The sequence below is a fragment of the Xyrauchen texanus genome, chromosome 17 (assembly GCF_025860055.1).
Source record: "Xyrauchen texanus isolate HMW12.3.18 chromosome 17, RBS_HiC_50CHRs, whole genome shotgun sequence".
Lineage (NCBI taxonomy): Eukaryota > Metazoa > Chordata > Actinopteri > Cypriniformes > Catostomidae > Xyrauchen > Xyrauchen texanus.
This window is the reverse complement of record NC_068292.1, coordinates 27,797,478-27,820,086: the sequence shown is the minus strand read 5'-3', so window position 1 is coordinate 27,820,086 and position 22,609 is coordinate 27,797,478. Positions and strand designations below refer to the sequence as shown.

Genomic DNA, 22,609 nt, shown 5'->3' with positions numbered 1-22,609 from the left:
TGTTGTCTGAGCAAACCAGGACATGACAGTTAGCTATTTCTGACTGATAAAGGCTAGGAATACAGCCGATAACTCTAGGCGATTGATGTGCCATGCTTTCTTCGCACCTGTCCAGGTGCCGAAAGTCAGCCGTCCATCACACACTTCCCCCCAACCTGTGTTAGAAGCATCCATAGTTACCACTTTCTGCCTGATAATCTGCCCCATTGAGACACCTTGCTGGTAAAAGGAAGGAGCTGTCCAAGGTGCCAAATTGCAGCTATACAGCAGTGGGATATAGTAATGTGCATGCGCCCATGGTGCCAAGCATGTCGTGGCACACGGACATGAGCCAGAACTGAAGAGGTCTCATGTGTAAGAGACCTAATGGATATTGCCGCCATAAACCCCAATGCTTCTTGCAACGGCTTCAGTGGAAGTGTTCTCTCCAGTATGAACTGAGACAGACATTTTAGAATGGCCTGAACATGCTCGCATGTGAGATGCGCGCACCTGCTCGTGGAGTTGAGGCAGACTCCTAAAAAGGAGATTTGTTGGCTGGGGGAAAGCGTGCTCTTCACCCAGTTCACATTGAGGACCAAGCTGTTCAGATGTTGAAGCAGTAAGTCTCTGTGCTGACATAACAGAGCCTCTGATTGTGCCAGTAACAGCCAATCGTCAAGGCAGTTAAAGATGCACATGCCGCTCAGTTTCAGAGGGGCAAGAACTGCATCGATGCACTTTGTGAACACACAAGGAGCAAGAGACAGGCTGAAGGGTAGGACTTTGAATTGATACGCTGTTGCCTCGAACGCCAATCTCAAAAACATCCTGTGATGTCTTACAATTTGGACATGAAAGTACGCATCCTTCAGATCTATCGAGCCAACCAATCGTTTGGGTGTACATGTGATAAGATCAGTTTCTGAGTAATCATTTTGAATGTGCACTTTGTGAGTGCTCGAAGATCCAGGATTGGCCGAAGCCCACCATCTTTCTTTGGGACAAGAAAATAATGGCTGTAAAACCCTTTTTGGGCATGGAAATTTGGCACAAACTCTATTGCGCTTTTCAAGAGGAGATTGTGTACTTAGGCTCAAAGCACTTCTAAGAAACCGTGGAAAACAGAACGCCGTTGAAACGGGTCTGCCGGCGTGCAAATTGGATCATATAAAGATGTTTGATAGTTTTTTGCACACATTCCGAAAAACCCATTAGGGCTCCCCATGCAGCTGTGTAACGGGACAGAGGGCAGTTTGGTTTGCTCACCATAAGATATAATGTGTCGCATCATTGGGAAGTGGTTGTGCATAATGTGTGGGCTTTGAAGAGGAAAATCATTCAACACAATAATTTCTCAGCACATGATTGGAAAGCTGAACCTTCTGGGCCTGGACACCTCCCTCTGCAACTGGATCTTGGACTTCCTGACTGGGAGACCTCAGTCAGTCCGGATCAGGAACAGCATCTCCACCACCACCACACTGAGCACTGGGGCCCCCCAGGGCTGTGTGCTCAGTCCACTGCTGTTCACTCTGCTGACTTACGACTGTGCAGCAATGCACAGCTCGAACCACATCATCAAGTTCGCTGGTGACACAACCATGGTGGGTCTCATTAGCAAGAACGACAAGTCAGCATACAGAGAGGAGGTACAGCGGCTAACAGACTGGTGTAGAGCCAACAACCGGTCTCTGAATGTGGACAAAACAAAAGAGATGGTTGTTGACTTTAGGAGAGCACAGAGTGACCACTCTCCGCTGAACATCGACAGCTCCTCTGTGGAGATTGTCAAAGAGCACCAAATTTCTTGGTGTTCACCTGGCGGAGAACCTCAACTGGTCCCTCAACACCAGCTCTATTACCAAGAAAGCCCAGCAGCGTCTCTACTTTCTTCGAACGCTGAGAAAAGCACATCCCCACCCCCACCCCCACCCTCACTACATTCTATAGAGGGACTATTGAGAGCATCATAGTATGTTATGTTTACATTTGGTGTTTTTAGAGAGTGTCATCTTTTTGCACTATTCATTACAAATGTGTAATGGTCGGCGCTGCACTGTCTCTTACGGCGTCTCTTAAGGAACTTACGGCATTGTCCTGTTCCTTTTAGTAATTTATTGTACTGTCCCGTACTTGTTTGCACGTGCACTTTATGTAGAAATATTATGTAGAAATATTATAGTCTGTGTAGTCTCATGTTGTTCTGTGTTTGCCATATGCTGTTTTATGTAGCACCATGGTCCTGGGGAACGTTGTCTCGTTTTGCTGTGTACTGTTCTAACTGTATATGGTTGAACGACAATAAAAAGGGCTCTTTATTGAGAGTGTGTGATCATCTCAAGTTTTGCAATGAGTGCTGTATTCTTTTTTGCATATTGCATTTTTAATTGCATTTATTTGAGTGTAAGACACAGGAACAACATTTTAAATAATATTGTGAACAACATTATTCCTTTCCCGACAAACGGCAGTTGGGAGAGGAGGAACAGTGTTTTGTGTCTCCAATTGAGCCTTCTTCGGAACAGACCCGGAGGGAACCGCTGGCTCTGCTTTCTGCTTCAAAGGGATGTACACATCAGGAGCGCTTTTGCTGTGTGGGGGAGTTTCTCTCGTCGGCGCGTGGCATGCACTGACATAGCTGCTTCCGTTTGGCTCACTGGCGGCAGTTGGCGGTGCTGAGGCATGTGCCTCTGGCACAAGGAACACTTATGGAACGTCATCTTTAAAAAGTCGCGAACACGAAAGTGACTCATATATATATATATATATATATATATATATATATATATATATATATATATATATATATATATATATATACATACACACACACACACACACACACACACAAGTGCAATACGCAATTGCTTTGTAAGGATACACAACACTTGCCGAAGCACTGTGGGAAATCAGGATGCTGAGGCCCATTCACCAGCGAAGCATCAAGCGGCAAGGCGGAGGGATGTTCACCGGAGCACCGCAGGGGACCGGAGAGTCTTCTCATTGCCGTGAAGATTCCGTTGACTCGTGTATATCGACGCCGAAGAGTAGACGGCTTCTAGACGAGAGATGATTGCTTTCTTGAAGGAAGTAAATCCGAGGAAATGGTGTTTGTGCACCTGCTTTTATAGGGGACAGCATCACGCCAAAACTGGAGGGCTCAAACACCATAGCCAATATTACAATACTGGCATTACTGTAGAGAGGTTTCGACTACGTCGTGTAAGAAGGCATTCCCCATATACATTAATCATAGCAAAGTCAAGTGCACTGAGTCATAAGGCTGATATTTAATATAGAACTGGATTGCTCATGACGTCATATCAGTGAAGCCACTGCACCGCCATATTGCTATGCCCATACGTTCCAATGTCCTTATTGACTTAATAGGAAATCGTCTAATTTCAGTGAGTAAACAGGAGTCATTTAATCACCAATTTTATATCTGAAATCTGCGTGTAGGCTACATCAGTACAACAGAAACGTCCTACACATGTAATTATTTATTTATTTAAAGAATGTAATTTTTCCTGTTTCTTGAAAGCCAGAGCAAGTTATGTAAGGCCTATCTACTGTATATCAAACAGTATACCCTCTAACAAACGTAATCAGCGAACAGATTATCTGAATGCAAACAAGTTCACTGAAACTGAGGTGAGATACAAACAGACATGTTCAGACTTATTTATTGTGATAATTGAAGTGTTTGTTCAGAGTAACTTGTTTTATGTTTATATCAAAAATTTCCAGGTAGTTCGAAGTGTAGTTTTTTTGTTTGTTGTTGTTGTATTCCTTAATATAAACCTTTACAGAAGTTACATGCGCAGGAACTGACGTTATGCACTCATAGCCATCTGTTAGCGCAGTAAAGTTAGTAGGACATTAGTTGGAGATTCGGTTTCGCAGATGTAAGGGACCCTCTGAAAACTCCACTCACTTCGCTAAAACATAGATGTACGATTCACGTGCAAGTTATAGGCCTACATGATAAACGGTCAAATACATTTTCACATTCAGAATGTTCTTATAACTTCCCAGAGGACAGACAGACATACTACAGGTTATATTATTACAGTATGATCAAAAATATAATACAGTAATAAATTATTTTAGAAAAATATTCACTAAAATTCACCAAAATTATGTTTTCTCTTTTTAAAGGCTGTGGTAACTTCCCAGAGGATATACATATTTATTACAGGATAGATTATTGCAGTATCATCAATTATATAAGTACAATAATCAATTATTTTATAGAAAATATCACTAAAATGTACCAAAATGATATTTTTTATTTTATTTTAGTGATTTAGTAAGCCCTTCTATCCTCTAAATTGATTACTGTACTTATATAATTGATCATATTGTAATACTCTAACCTGTAGTATGTCTGTCTGTCCTCTGGGAAGTTATAAGAACATTCTGAATGTGAAAATTTATTTGACGGTTTTTTGCATGTAACTTGCACGTGAATTGACTGAATGAGTGTACATCTCCTATGTTTTAGCGTAGTGAGTGGAGTTTTCAGACGGTCCCTTACATCTGCAAAACCGAATGTCGAACATCCAACTTTACCGGGCTAAATTAGTGAGGTCAACAACATCCAGCTGGATAGTGAGTATGGGGCGAAAAGGTGAGGTGGAAAAGAAAACAGGCAGCAGCAGCCTCATTGTCGCAGAATATTGAACATATTCAAAAAGACTGCTAAACATGGTAGGCTACGGTTGTTATACTTGGTAAGCAATTTGTCAACATTGTTGTAAATATTTTCAGTGTATCAAAAATCGTTAAGATACCAGCAGACAAGCTAATCCAGCACAAATTAGTGCAAAATAATTAACAAAATGAAGTATTTGAACCTCATATTTAAATACAAACTGAGGGGGAAAACTGCAAAAAGGTCCACTTTTTGAAAATAAAAAATAAAATATTAATCCTGAATTATATTGAATTCATTAATCTGCTCAACAAAATCACACACAGTAATGCTATTATGAGGTAAACCTTGGTAGCTTCTTCAATGAACAAAATTACAATTCATCACGACTGCCACTAGGGGGAGAAATACGACCGTCGTATGCGAATGTCGAAGACAGAAGGCGGCTTTACGCTGTCGTCATAGCAACGAAGCCGTAAAATTGTACTTGACACAAGAAAAGGTTAGTATTTTAACATTTACGAATGGGCCCTATTCACTTCAATTGTAAGGGCCTCATTGAATTCTAGAATGCTGCCTTTTTTATATATGGAGGGATGAGTCTAAATACATTTTTGGCCACAAATGCAATCAATTGAGTTTAACTTGTATTGAACCCGGAATATTCCTTCAATCAGTTGTTCTGGTTTAGGGTCTGGGAGCAATCAGTGCTGTTTATTAAGGTGAGTTTCACACAAAGACACATAGTACTGCTGTATGTTAAATGTGTGTATTTGACACAACTGACAGCTTCATTGTAAGGCAAATACTGCTTCCTCTTAAGGAACTTCCTGCTGTGTGCTAGATTTTAATCTCTATACCCCCACTCTCTTTCTCTCTCCCTCTCTCTCCCTCTCTCTCTCCCTCTCCCTCTCCCTCCCCCTCCCTGTCATTTTAGGAATACTTCACTGGAAAATGAAACTTCTGCCATTCATTTCTCAACTTCATGTCGTTCTAAATATAACTTGTGTTTTCAATCATTACCCATTGATGATCTTTCCCTCCCATTTAGTTATTTACTGGAAAACAGCTGTGATATAATTTATTTAAACTTGAGGACCGAATCAATCCGATTTATGCATGAATCATTCTTTAAAGTTAAAACAAATCGGACCGAATGATTCATTCACCAGTCAGACTGATCTGCTTCATTGTGGTCCAGTGGCAAGGGTTCTAAAGTTCATAAAACAAGAAGAGAATGGCACACTATGTAAATGCTCACATGTAATTGAACAGAAAAGGCAACATCTCTGTGACACCAGCCACTCCTGCAATTTCCACCTTTTGCCAACAGAGGTCATCCTCACATGAGTTTTAGGAATCATGCACACCTGAGGTTGGTTTTCTCATTAGCAGTCTGTGTATTTATACTGGTGTGTTTGTTCAGCTCAGTATGAAGTATTGTAGGTTTTCTTTAAAAGTGGACAAGTAGAAGACAGCATTTCTCATGCACAACGGGCAGTATGAGTAGGTCATGCCCTTTGGTCTTGCCAACTTGCCTTCTGTGTTCAGGCATTCATCAATGACATCTTCAGGGACATGATTAACCAATATGTCATTATGTACATTGATAACATTCTTTTATATTCCCCTAAACAAGAGTCTCACTTGCTACAGTGTCCTTCAGCGTCTCATTGACCACCAGCTGTGTGCTAAGATTGAGAAGTGCGAGTTTTATCGATCAACCATTTCCTTCCCAGGGTATGTCCTAAGTGCCCAGGTTACAATGGATTCCACCAAGGTCCAAGCAGTGCAGGACTGGCCTCAGCCAAATATCTGCAGCACTTCTTAGGTTTTGCTGTCTTCTATCACTGCTTCCATTGTAATTTCAGCAGTATTGCTGCGCTCGAACGTCCCTGCTAAGTGGCACGCTGGGCACTGTTTTATATTCCATCTAACTTACAGACCCGAATGTGAAAGCGGATGCTTTGTCACGACTCTATAAGACAGATTCAAACTGGAACATTGCTGAGACCATTCTTCCCACTTCCAATTTAGTGGCCCGGTGAGATAGAAGATCATGGAGGAGATACTGTGTGCTCAGCCCTCAGAGCCCACTCCTAGAGCATATCCAGTTGATAAGACCGATGCTCTTTGCAAATATTTTCAAGCAAGTTAATCCAGTCTCGATAAGCTTTGACTGCTTGCTCATTACCGTATTTCTACTACCTTTCATGTCTCAATGCTTAAACCGGTGGCACGGGAGAATTGACTGGCTGACCCTCAAACAGTACTTCCGTGTATCGCCTTCTATACTTGCCCTGTTGGATTAGTCATTTGCTTTGCATTATATGCTATTTTAGACTGTTTTTGGCTTTGTCCCTTACTTGAATGTTGATGACCTCTTTCTGTTGTGAAGTTTACCTTTTGTTAATAAATATTTCTGTAGATGAATACGAATGTGTCTTGTTAATAAATATTTCTGTAGATGGATACGAATGTGTCTGCTGAATCACAGTTTCGACCACTTGGGTCTTCGTCAGGCAGAAAAACTTTTTACTGCCTGACAAAGACCCAAGTGGTTGAAACTTTGTATTTTCTATGAAATTACATGGGAGCATGTAAAGCAGTATACCGTTCTCTCATTGTTTTATGAATTTTGTCCTTTTTTGATCATGCATCTGCCTTTAATGTTTGGATGTGTGCATACTATTTCTATTCTTCAGGGTTTCTAAAGTTCACAGCTCATTAGAGGGGAAGATTATCAATGAAAAATTTGAAATAACTTGAATTGAACAAACTAATTTTATAGTGCTTTTTTATGCCATTTTTGGAGCTTAAAAGCTGTTGCAACAAATAGCCTTGTATGAAAAAGATCAACAGAAACAACAGCATTTGAGGATGGAATGGCATGAGGGTGAATAAATGATGACAGAATTGTAACTTTTTGGTGAACTATTCCGTTGAGTAAGAGATTATTATTATTATGGAATGAAATATAGCGAATGCGATAGAGGGAGAGAGGGATTGAGATGGTATTGTGTTGCATCATGTTTTGGTAATACAGCCGTGGCCAAAAGTATTGAAAGTGACTTATATATTTTGTGTTTTCCAAATTTTGCTGCTTCAGAATTTGTAGATTTATTTTTTTACATGTTTCTATGGTATACTGGAAAACAATGATGAGCGTTGCATAAGTTTTAAAGGCTTTTATTGGCAAAAATACTCAATTTATGCAAAGAGTCAATATTTACAATGTTGACCCTTGTTCTACATAACCTCTGCAGTTCGCTCTGGCATGCTGGATATCAGCTTCTGGGCCAAATACTGACTGATGGCGAACCATTCTTGCCTTATTAGTGCTCTGAGTTGCTCACAATTTGTGGGCTTCTGCTTGTCCTCTTGCCTATTGAGGATTTGACCACAGGTTTTCTATGGGATTAAGATCCAGGTAGTTGCCTGGCCACGGATCCAAAATTTCAATGTAATGATCTCCGAGCCACTTCATTATTACTCTTGCCTTGTGACATGGTGCTCCATCATGCTGGAAAATGCATGGATCATCACCAAATTGCTCCTGGGTCGTTGGGAGAAGTTGCTCTTGCAGGACGTTTTGATACCATTCTTTATTCATGGCAGTGTTTTTGGACAGAATTGTGAGAGAGCCCACACCCTTGGATGAAAAGCAACCCCACTTATGGATGTTCTCAGGATGCTTCACTGTTGGCGCGACGCAGGACTCATGGTAGCGTTCACCGGACAATCGATTTTACAGATGTCCCAAACAGTCGGAAGGGGTCTTCATCAGAGAAAATAACTTTGCATCAGTCGTCTGCTGTCCAATCCTTGTACTTCCTGCAGAATTTCAGTCTGTCCTTGAAGTTTTTCTTGGAGAGAAGTAGCTTCTTTGCTGCCCTTCTTGACATCAGGATATTGTCCAAAAGTCTTCGCCTCACTGTGCGTGCAGATGCACTCACACCAACCTGCTGCCAATATTGAGCAAGCTCTGCTCTGGTGGTGACACGATTCCGTAGCTGACTCCTCAGGAGGAGTTCCGCTTAGTTCCGTTAGTTCAGTGGTTGCACAGATTTACTGGAAATTGCTTTGTGTATTAATGTCAGAATTGTGCTGTAACACTGTGGTTGAAAGCTCAAGAAAAAGTTGTCTCACACACGCACAAGCATGCACGCGCACACGCACACAACGTCAACCAGCTGAGGAGAGCTAAGTAAGATTAGCATAGGTTGTTCTAAAACCTGGTGTGTGGCAGGCAGATAGAGCATGTCTTAACCCATGAGGGCACATCCTGGGGCAGCTTGAAACTGCTCTGACCTGGCTCTCATAAGGGTCATTGGTACTTCTTCCAAAAATGACAGTGAGGGGATATCCACTCACAACACCGTTTAAACCTTTGTAACCTCACTGCTGTTCCCACATCCCCCACTGTATTTCAGCTGTACTTAAAGGAGCACTGCATGTATGTATATTTTTGCAAAAATATTTTCATAGTTTATGTTCATTGTTTTGCACTTTTGTTTATTTTTCATTATTATTTGTGTTCAACTAAAGCTGTAAACGCTTTGGCGATAACAATTTACAAATATTTGTTAAGAACCTTAAACTGAAAATTATTTCCACACTACTTTATACAATAGTGTGTTCCAGTTCTCTAGTCCAGGGGTTCTCAAACTGAGGTCCGGGGACTCACAGGAAGCCGCAAGGGTTGCTAGGGGGTCTGTGAAAAAAAAATATATATAATACATTTTTCAAGCAATATATTGTAATATCACACCTTCTATTTTTCGAACACAGTAGCCTGTATGGCTCTTTTTACATGAAAATAGATTGCTTTAGAAATAAATCTATATTTTTAGAAGGGGGTCCCTCAAAAGGGGATCATCATATTTGGGGGATCTGTGCATCAAAAAGCAGTGTTCCAAGAGCGTAGATATTTACAGTATCTAATATAAAATTAAAGCTTTGATATAGCCCTTTCCACAGTCTGTTGTGTTGCTCAGCAGTTGATCCTGCAAGCTTTAGTTTAGTTTGAAACTATTTTCTCTAGTGGAGCAAAACCAGACAAAATAACTGGCCATATTGTGTCAAAAATGTAAGTTACAAAATATTAACTGATATAAAAGCAATATCAAAAAACACTCACAATTGCCAAATGACATCTCTGCTGATATTCAGTACAACATCACTCTTGCGAGTGTTATATTGCGTAGATGTCTTGCAGGCAAGATTCTGCGGTGGTTACTCAATGCAAGGTATGGACTTTAATGCTACTGGTTTTCCATTGACTGGATCACTGGAATAATAAGTTCCAATTGACAAGCATATTTTTGGATAGCTAGGATCATGCTTGAGTGCTGCTCTGACCAGGGGACAACCTTTTACCCTGCTCTGCTAATAGTCTGAAAGTATAGGAGAGAAGATACATTTAACCACAACAGGGCTGATCTTCCTCTCTCTCTCTCTCTCTCTCTCTCTCTCTCTCTCTCTCTCTCTCTCTCTCTCTTCCTGCCAGCAGTAACTGCACTGAGAGGCATTAATACCTCAGAACCCTGAAGCATGGCTGGGAATTCAGCTCGACGTGAAGATAAGGCAAAGCTTTCTGCAAGGTAATGTGATTTCTGACAATCACGGCTGCTCTTGGTACTACGAATGGCACAGTTAGCCCATGGTTCCACTGAGGCAGGGATGTATTGTTTTCAAAGCTGCTTTTTGCTGTGCTGAATGGACTTGTGGCTGGATTGTACTAACTGATACCAAAGAGAACAGAAGACACCATGTATAAAAGGTACTTCACAGAGATGATGGTAGGTTCTGAGAGCCATCTGGTTTCATTATTTGTTGTTTTTTCCTTTAGTTCACCTAAATAAGTCATATAATTTATATATATATATATATATATATATATGTGTGTGTGTGTGTTTTAAAAAAAAAAAAAATTGTGTGTGTGTGTGTGTGTTTTAAAAAAAAAAAATTGTATGTGTGTGTGTGTGTTTTAAAAAAAAAAAAAATTGTGTGATACGTACAATAGTTTATACGGTATGATTTTCATGCTACAAACCATAGCATGACGGATATTTTTAATTATGATACAGGATGGATTCAGGTATTCCTGTTACATTTAGAGTTAAGAGTTAGTTAATTTTTGTTTAATTTTTGTATTATGTTGTCCTGTTCTTATACTAATTGCCTTTAGTTGTGTGGTGTTACAACTAAGTAGCACAGAATAGTTTTCTTCTCAGAGGTAAATATAAAGCCGTTTTCTACAGATTACTTTTTTGGAAGTCACACAGCTGATCTTCTGACCCAAAAATAAAGAGAACGAGTAAAATGTCAAAATCGCCTTGTTTTTTTTTTTATCTTCACAACATTAGAATGCAGAAAAAAATTGCCTCTAAACATTTTATTTGTATGCCTGTGCAGGCAGAGGCTAAATAGCCTCTGTGTGTAATGTTATGTGTTTGCAAGTGTGGCTATTTGCAAAGGGAAAATAGTGATAGATGCAATTAACACTAAGTGTAAATAGCAACTAAAAACATCTTTGCACTAAGTGTTAGATGCTATTTGCACCTCTTAATTAAAAACCAACTCACAGTATAGTGGCACTGCACTGTTTATTGTGTTTATTTAGAGTCCCACAGACACCCTACACCAACCCCTAAACCTAATCCTAACCTTGCCTAACAACAAGTAACCATGGTTTTACTAAAGTTACTATAGTATCACCATGGTATTTTGTAGTAAAATCATAGTAACCACAAAATTAAATGGTTACAACAATATTAACAGAATATGAATAACCATGGCTAATTGCATTAAAACTATGCTTTTGCTAAAAAGCATGTATTCTGCGATACTAAGAATTTATTATAGTAAACCCATGGTTAATTTAGCCTGGAGGAAATCTTTCTCTCAATTTCAACAACCACCATCATGAGAAAATTATTGTGAGGAACTTATCCTTTATTTATTTACAGGGTTGGGAGGGTTCATTTTGAAATGTATTCCACTACAGATTACAGAATATATGCTGTAAAATGTCATTTGTAACATATTTCGTTAGATTGCTCAAGGTCAGTAAAGTGTTCTAAATACTTGGATTACTTATTCAGCCCTGGTAGATGTTTTTACTTGTTTTGACCATAAAAACTCTACCAGTACAGTAAGACAAAATACACATGTTAAAAATACATTCTCTGAAAAACTTAAATATCTTATGCAGTGTTGTTACTAAAACAAGCTAAATCAAACTGATCTTGTTTTAAGGATTTTTTGTTATTTTTACAGGAAAAAATGATCAAGAATATGATTTTTGCCCTAATATCAAAGGTCTTACTAGGAAAAAAAGAAATTATGATCAGACATGAATTTTCTTGATAAAAAAATAAGATTGTGCTTGGTAATATCCATCCATCCATCTTCAACCGCTTATCCGAAGTCGGGTCGCGGGGGCAGCTGCTCCAGCAGGGGGCCCCAAACTTCCCTATCCCGAGCCACATTAACCAGCTCTGACTGGGCGACCCGAGCGTTCCCAGGCCAGTGTGGAGATGTAATCTCTCCACCTAGTCCTGGGTCTTCCCGAGGCCTCCTCCCAGCTGGACGTGCCTGAAACACCTCCCTAGGGAGGCGGCCAGGGGGCATCCTTACCAGATGCCCAAACCACCTCAACTGACTCCTTTCAACGCAAAGGAGCAGCGGCTCTACTCCGAGCTCCTCACGGATGACTGAGCTCCTCACCCTATCTCTAAGGGAGAAGCCCGCCACCCTTCTGAGGAAGCCCATTTCGGCCGCTTGTACTCGCGACCTAGTTCTTTCGGTCATGACCCAAGCTTCATGACCATAGGTGAGGGTAGGAACAAAAATTGACCGGTAGATCGAGAGCTTTGCCTTTTCGGCTCAGCTCCCTTTTCGGTATAGAGCGAGTGCAATACCGCCCCTGCTGCCCCGACTCTCCGGCCAACCTCCCGCTCCATTGTCCCCTCACTCGTGAACAAGACCCCGAGGTACTTGAACTCCCTTCACTTGGGGCAAAACCTCATTCCCTACCTGGGAATGTGGTTTTGGTAATATGTGCATGTAAAATCAGGGGTGGAGCCAGGAGTTTTTTCACTGTGTTGGCTGGGCAGGGGCTAGCGATCAGTCTGTGGTGGCACAGAATGTTTTGGGCAGTACATGTTAAGTCTTTGGCTCAAAAACAGCAATTGCGATTGGGGTGGCCAATGGGCTGTCCCCTGGCCACACCTTAGCTCCGCCATTGTGTAAAATGGCTAGAAATATAATTTTAGCTTGGTGTTAAGCTGACAATTTACAGGTTTATTTCTATATCTTCTGCTCCAAATTTACTTCAAACTTCTCTGTCTGCTCGTATGAATGTAACGCAATGTAAAGTGTTTCGCCGATGTTCAAATGCAATTTTATTGACTAATTTATATGTATACAATTTTTCCATCTGAAAGGACTAAATATTAAATTAAACAAATGACAATATAATGCAAAGTAATCTCTTCAGTAATCAAAATACTTTTTGTATACTTACCAAGGATTTAAATTTAAATCGCTTTTGCACTGGGGTTCCCGACCAGATTGAGAGTGGATGCTGGGAATGGCCGCAAAATATCTGCATGCCCACACAAAGGATGTCTTTTATAAAGTTGACGGACTGAGTAAGTCATGGTATATTTTTTGATGCGGCCTCCAAATGAATTTGACTCTTGACCATCGAAGGACCTGGAATGTATATTTTGTTTCTTTTTGTGATGGTTCCGCCTTGCGGCTGGAGTTTGTTTTGTGGAATAACACTGCTTCGGGACAGTTGTGGATGAATCCGTTCATTCCTTGTGCTTATGCCTCCTTTTGGCTGGGGTTTGTTTTATAAAGTATTTTTGCGGGACATTGGAATGATTATGTCATCTGCTGCAGTCATAAACCGCTGGCTCACTGAACACTTGTTTGTCTGTCCCATGAATCTGAATGGCTTTATATTGGTTGGAATTTGTTTTGTGGAGGAACACACCTACATGCTCTTTGTGTTTATTCTGCTTATTGGCTGGGATTTGTTTTACAAGTAATTTCTATTATGTAGTTTTGCCTTACAAAATTTTTAAAGAAACACCAGACTTGAGCAATCAGATGGCAAAGTTGTTGCAGGGGCTCTCGTAGGCGTACATAGTCTCTTTTGAATTTAGAGAGATGGATGCTGGTTGGCACTGTCGTGCACGGGGTTAATTCGCGTGTTTTTCTTTTTTCTGTTTGTTTGGTACAGGGGAAGTTCAGGGTTTGGTACAGGGGAAGTCCAGGGTTTGATTGTTGCACTAATGTTGGCATGTGGTCTGTATAATCTTGTTTTTGACACAATTTATTTAGTCTATTATATCAAAAAGTCAAATGTTAATATGAGTGGGTTATCTTTCTCCACATTGAATGTGAATGGGTTGAGGCACCTCATAAATAGAAGGAATGTTATTTATTTTCTTAAGGGTAAGAAATGGGATTGTGTTTCTTCAAGAAACACATCTTTCCTCCCAGGAAGCTGAAAATTTTGTGAAGATATGGGGTGGACATATTTTCTTAAGTGCTGGCTCAAGAAAGATCAGGGGAGTCATTACATTGATAAGTAAACATCTACAATTCAAACCTCTCAAACAGATTAAAGATACATTTGGGAGAATTCTTATAGTTTTAGCAGGAATAATTGGCCAAAGGTTGGTTTTGGATAATATTTACGCACCTAACATTGAGGATCAGGGCTTTTTAATGATCTTGAAGGGATGTTGCAACCCGTTGGAACCCCTCATGATATAATAATGGGAGGAGACTTTAATCTATTGACGGACTCAGTCCTTGATCATAGTGAAGCAAAAGTGTGTAAACCCCCTAGAGCAACATTGATGCTTTACAGGATGTGGAAAAATCTTGGTCTTGCATATATATGGCTACTTTTGAATCTTGTAGGGATTATCATTTTTTTTTTCAACAGTCCATAAATCTTATTCTAGAATATATATATATATATATTTTATATATATATATCGAAGTCCCTCATTTTATCTGTTGTGAATTGCTCAATTGGAAACATCTTAGTCTCAGATCACGCCCTGGTGAGTTTAGAGGTGTTTCCACATACAGAGAAAAATAAATCATATAGTTGGTGCTTTAATGTATCCCTTTTGCAAATTCCTTATTTCCAACAAATGTTAAAGACTGAAATCAATGTTTATATGGAGACCAACTGGTCCTCCATATCATCTTTGGGCGTGGCTTGGCAGGCACTTAAGGTGGTTCTTAGGGGTCGGATCATACAGTATGCCTCATTTACCAAACAATCCAAAGCACGAAAACTCGTGGAGTTGGAAGGGAATATTAAAAGTGCAGAGGCAGAGCTGAAGCGCAGAATGTTGTCTGATGGCCTCAGAGAATTGACCCGATTGAAATGCAGATATAAAACTATCTTGTCACGGAAAGTGGAGTTTCGGTTATTCAGGGCAAGACAGTCATACTTTGAGTCAGTTGACAAAACAGGGAATCTTTTGGCTAGATATATAAAGCAGAGAGAATCTTTTTCTACCATTCACTCTGCTGTTGGTGAAAGTTTTACCTCAGCCATTGATATTAATAATGCCTTTAAAGAGTTCTATCTTGATCTTTATAGTTCCATGTCTTCGTCTACTGATGAAGATATTAGACAATTTGTGGAACCATTAGAACTACTTAAATGGAAACAATTCTCTGGATTCGGAGATAACCTTGGAGGAGCTTGACGAGGTAATTAAGACCTTACCTACATGCGAGGCTCCGGGGCCAGAAGGTTCTTATGCTACAGAATTAGCTCCACTTTTGTTAGAAGTTTATACGGAATCATTAAAGAATGGAGATCTTTCCCCACCCATGACACAAGCCCGGATCAGTCTGATTCTTAAAAAGGACAAGGATTCAAGCGAGTGTAAAAGTTACCATCCAAATTCCCTGATCCAGCAAGATGTAAAACTAACCGATTAAGTAAAGTTATGACATCTCTTATAAATATAGATCAGGTGGGGTTTATTCAGGGCCGTAGCTCTTCTGATAACATTAGGCATTTCATCAATATTATGTGGTCAGTAGCGAATGAACCGTCTCCGGTCGCTGCCATCTCACTTAATGCCAAAAATGCATTTGATATGGTAGAAGGGGAATATCTTTTTAAGATTTTGGAAATGTTTGGGTTCTGGAGTACATTTATTGTTTTGAATAAGTACATTTATAGACACCTGTAGCAGCAGTACAAACAAATGGATTAGTTTAAGTTTATTTTACTCTGAATATGGGCACTTGGCAGGGTTACCCTCTTTCCCCATTATTGTTCTGTCTTGCCTCAGAACCATTAGCAGCAGCAGCGATAAAAAAGGAGGATGATTTGCCAGGGGTGATGGCGGGAGGTGTTGTGCATAAGCTTCTGCCTTATGCAGATGATATTTTATTATTTGTCTCTGACCCTACTGGAACTATGCCTTGCCTCCACAGAATTATGAATTCCTTTTACAAGTTTTCAAGATCAATTGGTCAAAATTCAGTTTTGGTAATGGCCTTCCAGCCAGCCACCTTCCAGTGGCTCAAACAGGGCATTAAGTATATGGGCATTTTATTCCCAGCAAATTTGTCTGATTTAGTCAGAGTTCATTTTTATCCCTTAATAAACAGATTTTCGAACAATGTGAGCAGGTGGGCTTCATTACATTTATCTATGCTTGGGAAGGTTAATGTAATTAAAATGAATTGTATTCCAAAATTCAACTACCTGTTACAATCTCTGCTTGTAGATGTCCCCCTCTCTTATTTCAAGCAATTTGATATCATAGCAAAGTCCTGCATTTGGAATGGTAAGCGTCCCAGGTTAAATTTCAATAAGTTACATAGGCCGATTGACAAAGGTGGGTTAGGCCTACCCAAGATTTTGTTTTATTACTATGCATTCGGTCTCAGACATTTGGTTCATTGGTTGCTTCCACCTGAGAGAGCCCCTCCCTGGTTTTGTATTGAAAAAGAAGTTCTTGCCCCTGTCTCGCCACTGCAAAGCCATTTTATCAAACTAATTGGAGAAGGTAAGTCACACCCCGTTATCTTGGATTTGCACTCGATATGGACAAAAGTGTCCAGAGTGTTTAACTCTGATATTTATTTAAACGTAGCCTCGAGCATATGACTGAACCCTAAACAATTTATTAAGTCCCATTTCTGTTGGTCAGATTGGATTGTGAGGGGGGTTAATGCACTCGGTGACCAACAGTGCATCCGGAAAGTCTGTTTGAAATCTTTGCAAATTTATTACGAATTAAAAATGAATAAAATCACATTGTAACACAGTTAAGGATTGGCAAGGAGGAGGCGAGAACCGGCTTTTCAATATAAATAATAGTTTTAATGATAAACTTAAAAGAAGACATAAACACACACGACGGACATGCCCGTAATTCTCTCTCTCTCGAACCATCGTCACCGGCCGCCTTTATCCCTCGCACGCCTCATCAGGCCGATTGGGGACCAGGCGCGCGATATTCCAACCCGGCCCCGCCCCGCCCCCCTCCACTCCACACACATGTACATAAGTATTCACAGCCTTTGCCATGACACTCAAAATTGAGCTCAGGTGTATCCTGTTTCCACTGATCATCCTTGAGATGTTTCTACAATTTGATTGGAGTCCACCTGTGGTAAATTCAGTTGATTGGACATGATTTGGAAAAGCACACACCAAGCCATGAAGTACAAGGAATTGTTTCCCCAGAATTGCACAGATCTGGGGAAGGGTACAGAACAATTTCTGCAGCATTGAAGGTCCCAATGAGCACAGTGGCCTCCATCATCTGTAAATGGTAGAAGTTTGGAATCACCAGGACTCTTCCTAGAGTTGGCCAAACTGAGCGATCGGGGGAGAAGGGCTTAGTCAGGGAGGTGACCAAGATCCTGATGGTCACTCTGACAGAGTTCCAGCATTTCTCTTTGGAGAGAGGAGAACCTAAAAGGATGAACAACCATCTCTGCAGCACTCCACCAATCAGGCCTGCATGGTAGAGCGGCCAGACTGAAGCCACTCCTCAGTAAAAGGCACATGACAGCCTGTCTGGAGTTTGCCAAAAGGCACCTGAAGGACTTTCAGACCATGAGAAACAAAAGATTGAACTCTTTGGCCTGAATGGCACACGTTATGTCTGGAGGAAACCAGGCACCACTCATCACCTGGCCAATACCAAACCTACAGTGAAGCACGGTGGTGGCAGCATCATGCTGTGGGGATGTTTTTCAGCAGCAGGAACTGAGAGACTAGTCAGGATCGAGGGAAAGATGAATGCAGCAATGTACAGAGACATCCTTGATGAAAACCTGGACAACAGGACACAGCCAAGATAAAGGAGTGGCTACGGGACAACTCTGTGAATGTCCTTGAGTGGCCCAGCCAGAGCCCAGACTTGAACCCGATTGAACCGCTCTGGAGAGATCTAAAAATGACTGTGCACTGACGCTCCCCATCCAACCTGATGGAGCTTGAGAGGTCCTGCAAAGAAGAATGGGAGAAGCTGCCCAAAAATAGGTTTGCCAAGCTTGTAGCATCATACACAAAAATACTTGAGGCTGTAATTAGTGCCAAAGGTGCTTCAACAAAGTATTGAGCCAATTCTTTTTTCGTTTTTTATATTTAATAAATTTGCAAAGATTTCAAACAAACTTCTTTCATGTTGTCATTATGGGGTATTGTTTGTAGAATTTTGAGGAAAATAATGAATTTAATCCATTTTGAATAAGGCTGTAACATAACAAAATGTGGAAAAAGTGAAGCGCTGTGAATATTTTCCGGATGCATTGTATGAGAGTGCAGTATTGAGATCTTTTGAAAATTGTATTCAACATTTTGTGATTCCCAGATCTCAATTATGAAAGTATTTACAGCTGCGCCACATGATCTGCACTGTTTTTGGGAGTAACGCACACACACCCCTAGAGCGGCAGATACTCTGGAAGTGGTGATTGCTGCTTTTGGAAAGGGTCATGAGGCATCAGAGTATTACTCTCTGCTAATTCAGAGTTTGGGTGACAGAGTTTTAAATTCTCTCAAAAGATTATGGGAGGAAGACTTCAATTTGTTAATGGAGGAGTGAGTGTTGGCTAGGATTCTAAAAAAGTAAAGTCTGCTTCTACAGATGCAAGAGTTCGCCTTATGCCATTTAAGATTTTACATCGATTTTATTGGACCCCTTCTAAATTGTATAGGCTTGGTCTTGAGGAAACACCCACCTGCTGGCAATGCCATTCAAAAGATTAAGTCACGGACATGTCCGCTAACGATCTCTCTCTCCTGCACGGCCCTCTGCAGTCAGCCTTTAAACCTCATGGAGGCATAATTAGCCTAATACAAGACCGGGTGTGTAGTATCACGACCCGCCCCCCCCGCCCTGCCACACCATGTTATTTGGGGGTGTCGTAAGATCCAAGAATTTTTGTTGAAGGTGCAAAGTTTTGTATGTGAACCTTGTACTGCCCCAGACTCTGTATTTTGGGAGATGGGACGGTCATAACTTTGGAAGCTTTGACCAGTGTGATGATTGGTGGGGATGGAATTCAGATGGAGCACCCTCGTTCCCAGATTGGTGTGCTGCGATGGGGAGGGTGGCTGCCTTCAAGGAGGGGTTGAGCAGAAAGATGGGAGTTAGGAATTTTTTTCAATAAGAATGGGGGCAATTATTTATTGTTTTTGGGGGACTCTCAAGGAGGGGCAGTGGAGAGAGTAATTTTAAATTTTTGTTTTTATTTCTAATTGAATATTGTATTTTCTTTGCTTCTGAAGACATCATTTAACCAGTCTTACGGATTACATTTATGCTGCCTTTAAATTATTTTTTAGCATAATAGCCCTGTTTCCTTGCATTGTATGGACCAATAGAGCTGAGATATTCTTCAGTAGTGTTAATTTGTGTTCTGCAGAAGAAAAAAGTCACGCACATTTGGGATGACATGAGGGTGAGTAAATGATGAGAGAATTTTTCATATTTTGGTGAACTGTTCCTTTATTTCATTCTATTCAGTGAGCAAAGAATAGTGACTGCTGCCATTTTATTCTTTTCAAATTGAATCTCATATGTTATACCTCTTTCTTTCCCTCCATGTGTTTGTTTGTGTGTAGTGTTTTTGATCAGGTGGAAGTATCAGCTGATGTGAAATGAGCCTGTTGCTTTGGTTTGGAGGAGTCAGACCATTTCTGCTTCTGTTGCTCCTGCTCTGCTGTGGGACCCTGCCAACCTGGACCAAGCCCAGCAGACACCAAGGGTCCCACAGACTCACACGCAACCACACAGATGATATCATACTTGCTGTCATACTCCCTCAGCATAATACTTCCTACCCCTGGGCATGGCCTCGTGTGGGACCCGCACTGGAGCATGCCATAGCCCACATCAATGCCAACCCCACTCTGCTGCCCCAACACCACCTTCGACACATTTTTGCAAACAGTGAGGATGGAGATGGCATCTGCTCGGAGTCTATCGCCCCTCTCATGGCTGTGGACCTGAAGTTTGAACACAACCCTTGGGCCTTTATAGGACCTGGTTGCGACTATACCTCCTCCCCTGTTGGGCTGTTCACGACTCATTGGGGCCTCCCAATGATCACAGCAGGGGCCCCTGCCGTAGCTTTTCTGCATGTGGAGATGTACACTTCTATAACTAATACGGGTCCCACACACAAGAAACTGGGCGAGTATGCCCTCCACCTATACAGGCATTTCGGCTGGCACCAACACACCCTGCTGATGTTCAGTGACACTAAAATGGGTGACAGGGCATGCTACTTTGCCCTGGAGGGGCTGTACACTGAGATGCATGAGGAGAACATCACAACCATGGACCTGGTTTTCGAGGAGAATAAAGGGCCTGTTAACTACTCTGAACTCCTGCATAAGATTCAGGAGGATGGCAGAGGTGAGTAACTAGTTTCTTTGCTTGCACAGTCTGCTGAATGCTTCAAGTAACTGGGCATCTGTGTGTTCTGCTCTCATTCACTTATGCTCATCAAAGAGACACTGCTGTCAGCTGTTTGCTCAAGGTTGTGATTTTCAAGATGTGGTGATGAAGTGAACTCCACTCACTTCATGTCTTACTTCACATGTTGTTCTCACATCAACTGACACCCATATGTGAGCATTAAGGTCACCAAGGGCAGTTTTTTAGCCCTCCTTAGTGAAATGCCGTTATCTAATTTACATTTGTTTATTTATTAAGTGGATGTTTTCATCCAAAGTGACAAATGAAGAAAAGAACAAGCGCCAAATATTAACAGTTCTTCAACACTGAATTTTATAAGTGATCAGGACCCTAATGCAAAGCATCTACTTATTTGGTAAAGCTGCTTCTTAACAAATCATTAAAGTGGATATGAAATATATATATATTTTAAGTTAAATTATTTTATTATGGGAGAAGACGTCTAACAGGTGGACAAAAATTACAAATGTGTGGGCAAAACTAGCACAGTGTAGGGCCAGGGACGATAGTCAAGTATACTCTTTAGCTGTCATTATACGAAAATATTTGCCTACAGAATGCCACAATTGACCAATCAGAATAAAGTATACCAAAGACCTGTTTAATAGACCAGGATAGTGCACAGCTAGAACAGAAGTGTAATTTCAAACAGAGAAAAGTGGAATTTCTTTGGTAATAAAAAGTGCCTTTATTTACATTGTGGTTATGGATTAGTTGTGCTAATGGAAAATGTGTGTCCTTAGACATTTTTTGTTTTTGTTTTGTTTTTTAAGTTAGTGTGATGGTCTCAGCATGCGTGAAGGTTCTAGTAAGTGAGTTTATATCCTTGTTTCTTTCCTGCTGAGCTTGATTTGTGCTGCACCCTGGGATTCAGAATGAGAATTTGCATAAGGTCACTAGCTCAAGGCCCATTAACAAGTTGAATGGTATACAGACTTACAAATATAGCATCACAGGAAATGGTGAGTGAGAGTGGAAAAGAGTGAAGGCAAAAGGTAAGAGTTAGTCTGCCAGTAGAGTGGAGGCCTGTAAAAAAATGTAGATATTAATTTTGATAAATATCTAATTTGCTGATTTTAGATATTATCCTCATCCCTGATTGAAATATGTGACATCTGTTGTTTCTCACTCTAGAGCAGAACTATGATTTGTTGCTGGGTCCATTAGAGTAATGCCTGTTAAATTGAAATAAACTTAAATGTGAAAACAATATCCCAGTAGCATAGGCAGAAAGGTTTGGGTGGGTGGGCCAAGAGAAATTGTCGAATGCATGAGGTCTGTAATATATATATATATATATTTATTATTTTTTTTTTTTTTTAATGTTTATTAAATGTTTTTTCTTGAACAATTTGCTGTCATGTCAGTTTGGATGGATGAAAATGACGGATACAAATTATGGAAATAGATATTGTCGTTGTCTCCGCTAGTGCTGCATGATAAATCATATCGCAATCGCGATGTCAGCCTGTGCGATTATATGATGGCAAAATGCTGCGATTATATTAAATAAATAAGTGCATGTGTGGACGTGACAGCCCATTCTCTCTGAGAGCTGTTTGCCCATTTTCTACACCGCTAATAAAAAGATGATCAGTCAGTCTCAGTTTAAGGAGTGGCACGTATGGTCATGTCAGTTTCCGGTGTTCAGCGTGGAGATAGATGCCGAGCTGACCGACACTGAACTTGTGGCCAGAAAAAAATATCACAGATCACAGCTTGGTGATATCTTTATTTCATCCTTAATTAAAGTTAATATATTACGGGAGTGTGCCATGTAAATAAACACAAACTCCAAAACTGTCATTCTCGGTGCATTCAACCAGTCGCGGAAGTGACCCAATCTGAGACGGAGTCGAGACCGGGAGAGATATAAAGTTCTGCCGAGTGATGCGCACTCTAACACGGAGACGCTCCTCTCTCACGCCGCTGTCTGCAGCGCAACGTGTAGCATCATTGATGAGAT

General features: G+C 40.8%; 1 protein-coding gene and 1 pseudogene across 1 annotated transcript in view; one reads left to right on the top strand and one right to left on the bottom strand.

The window, feature by feature from the left end:
* Positions 1–174, bottom strand: part of LOC127657661 (GON-4-like protein) — a 28,728-nt pseudogene extending 28,554 nt beyond the window's left edge.
* Positions 175–10,220: 10,046 nt separating this feature from the next.
* The window catches only part of LOC127657968 (atrial natriuretic peptide receptor 1-like), a 61,256-nt gene continuing 48,867 nt past the window's right edge, over positions 10,221–22,609 (top strand). Inside the window, exons 1-2 of the mRNA XM_052147009.1 lie at positions 10,221–10,440; positions 19,785–20,580. Of these exons, the coding sequence (XP_052002969.1) occupies positions 19,821–20,580 (760 nt within the window). The 5' untranslated portion in view covers positions 10,221–10,440; positions 19,785–19,820. The remainder of the gene's footprint in view (positions 10,441–19,784; positions 20,581–22,609) is intronic.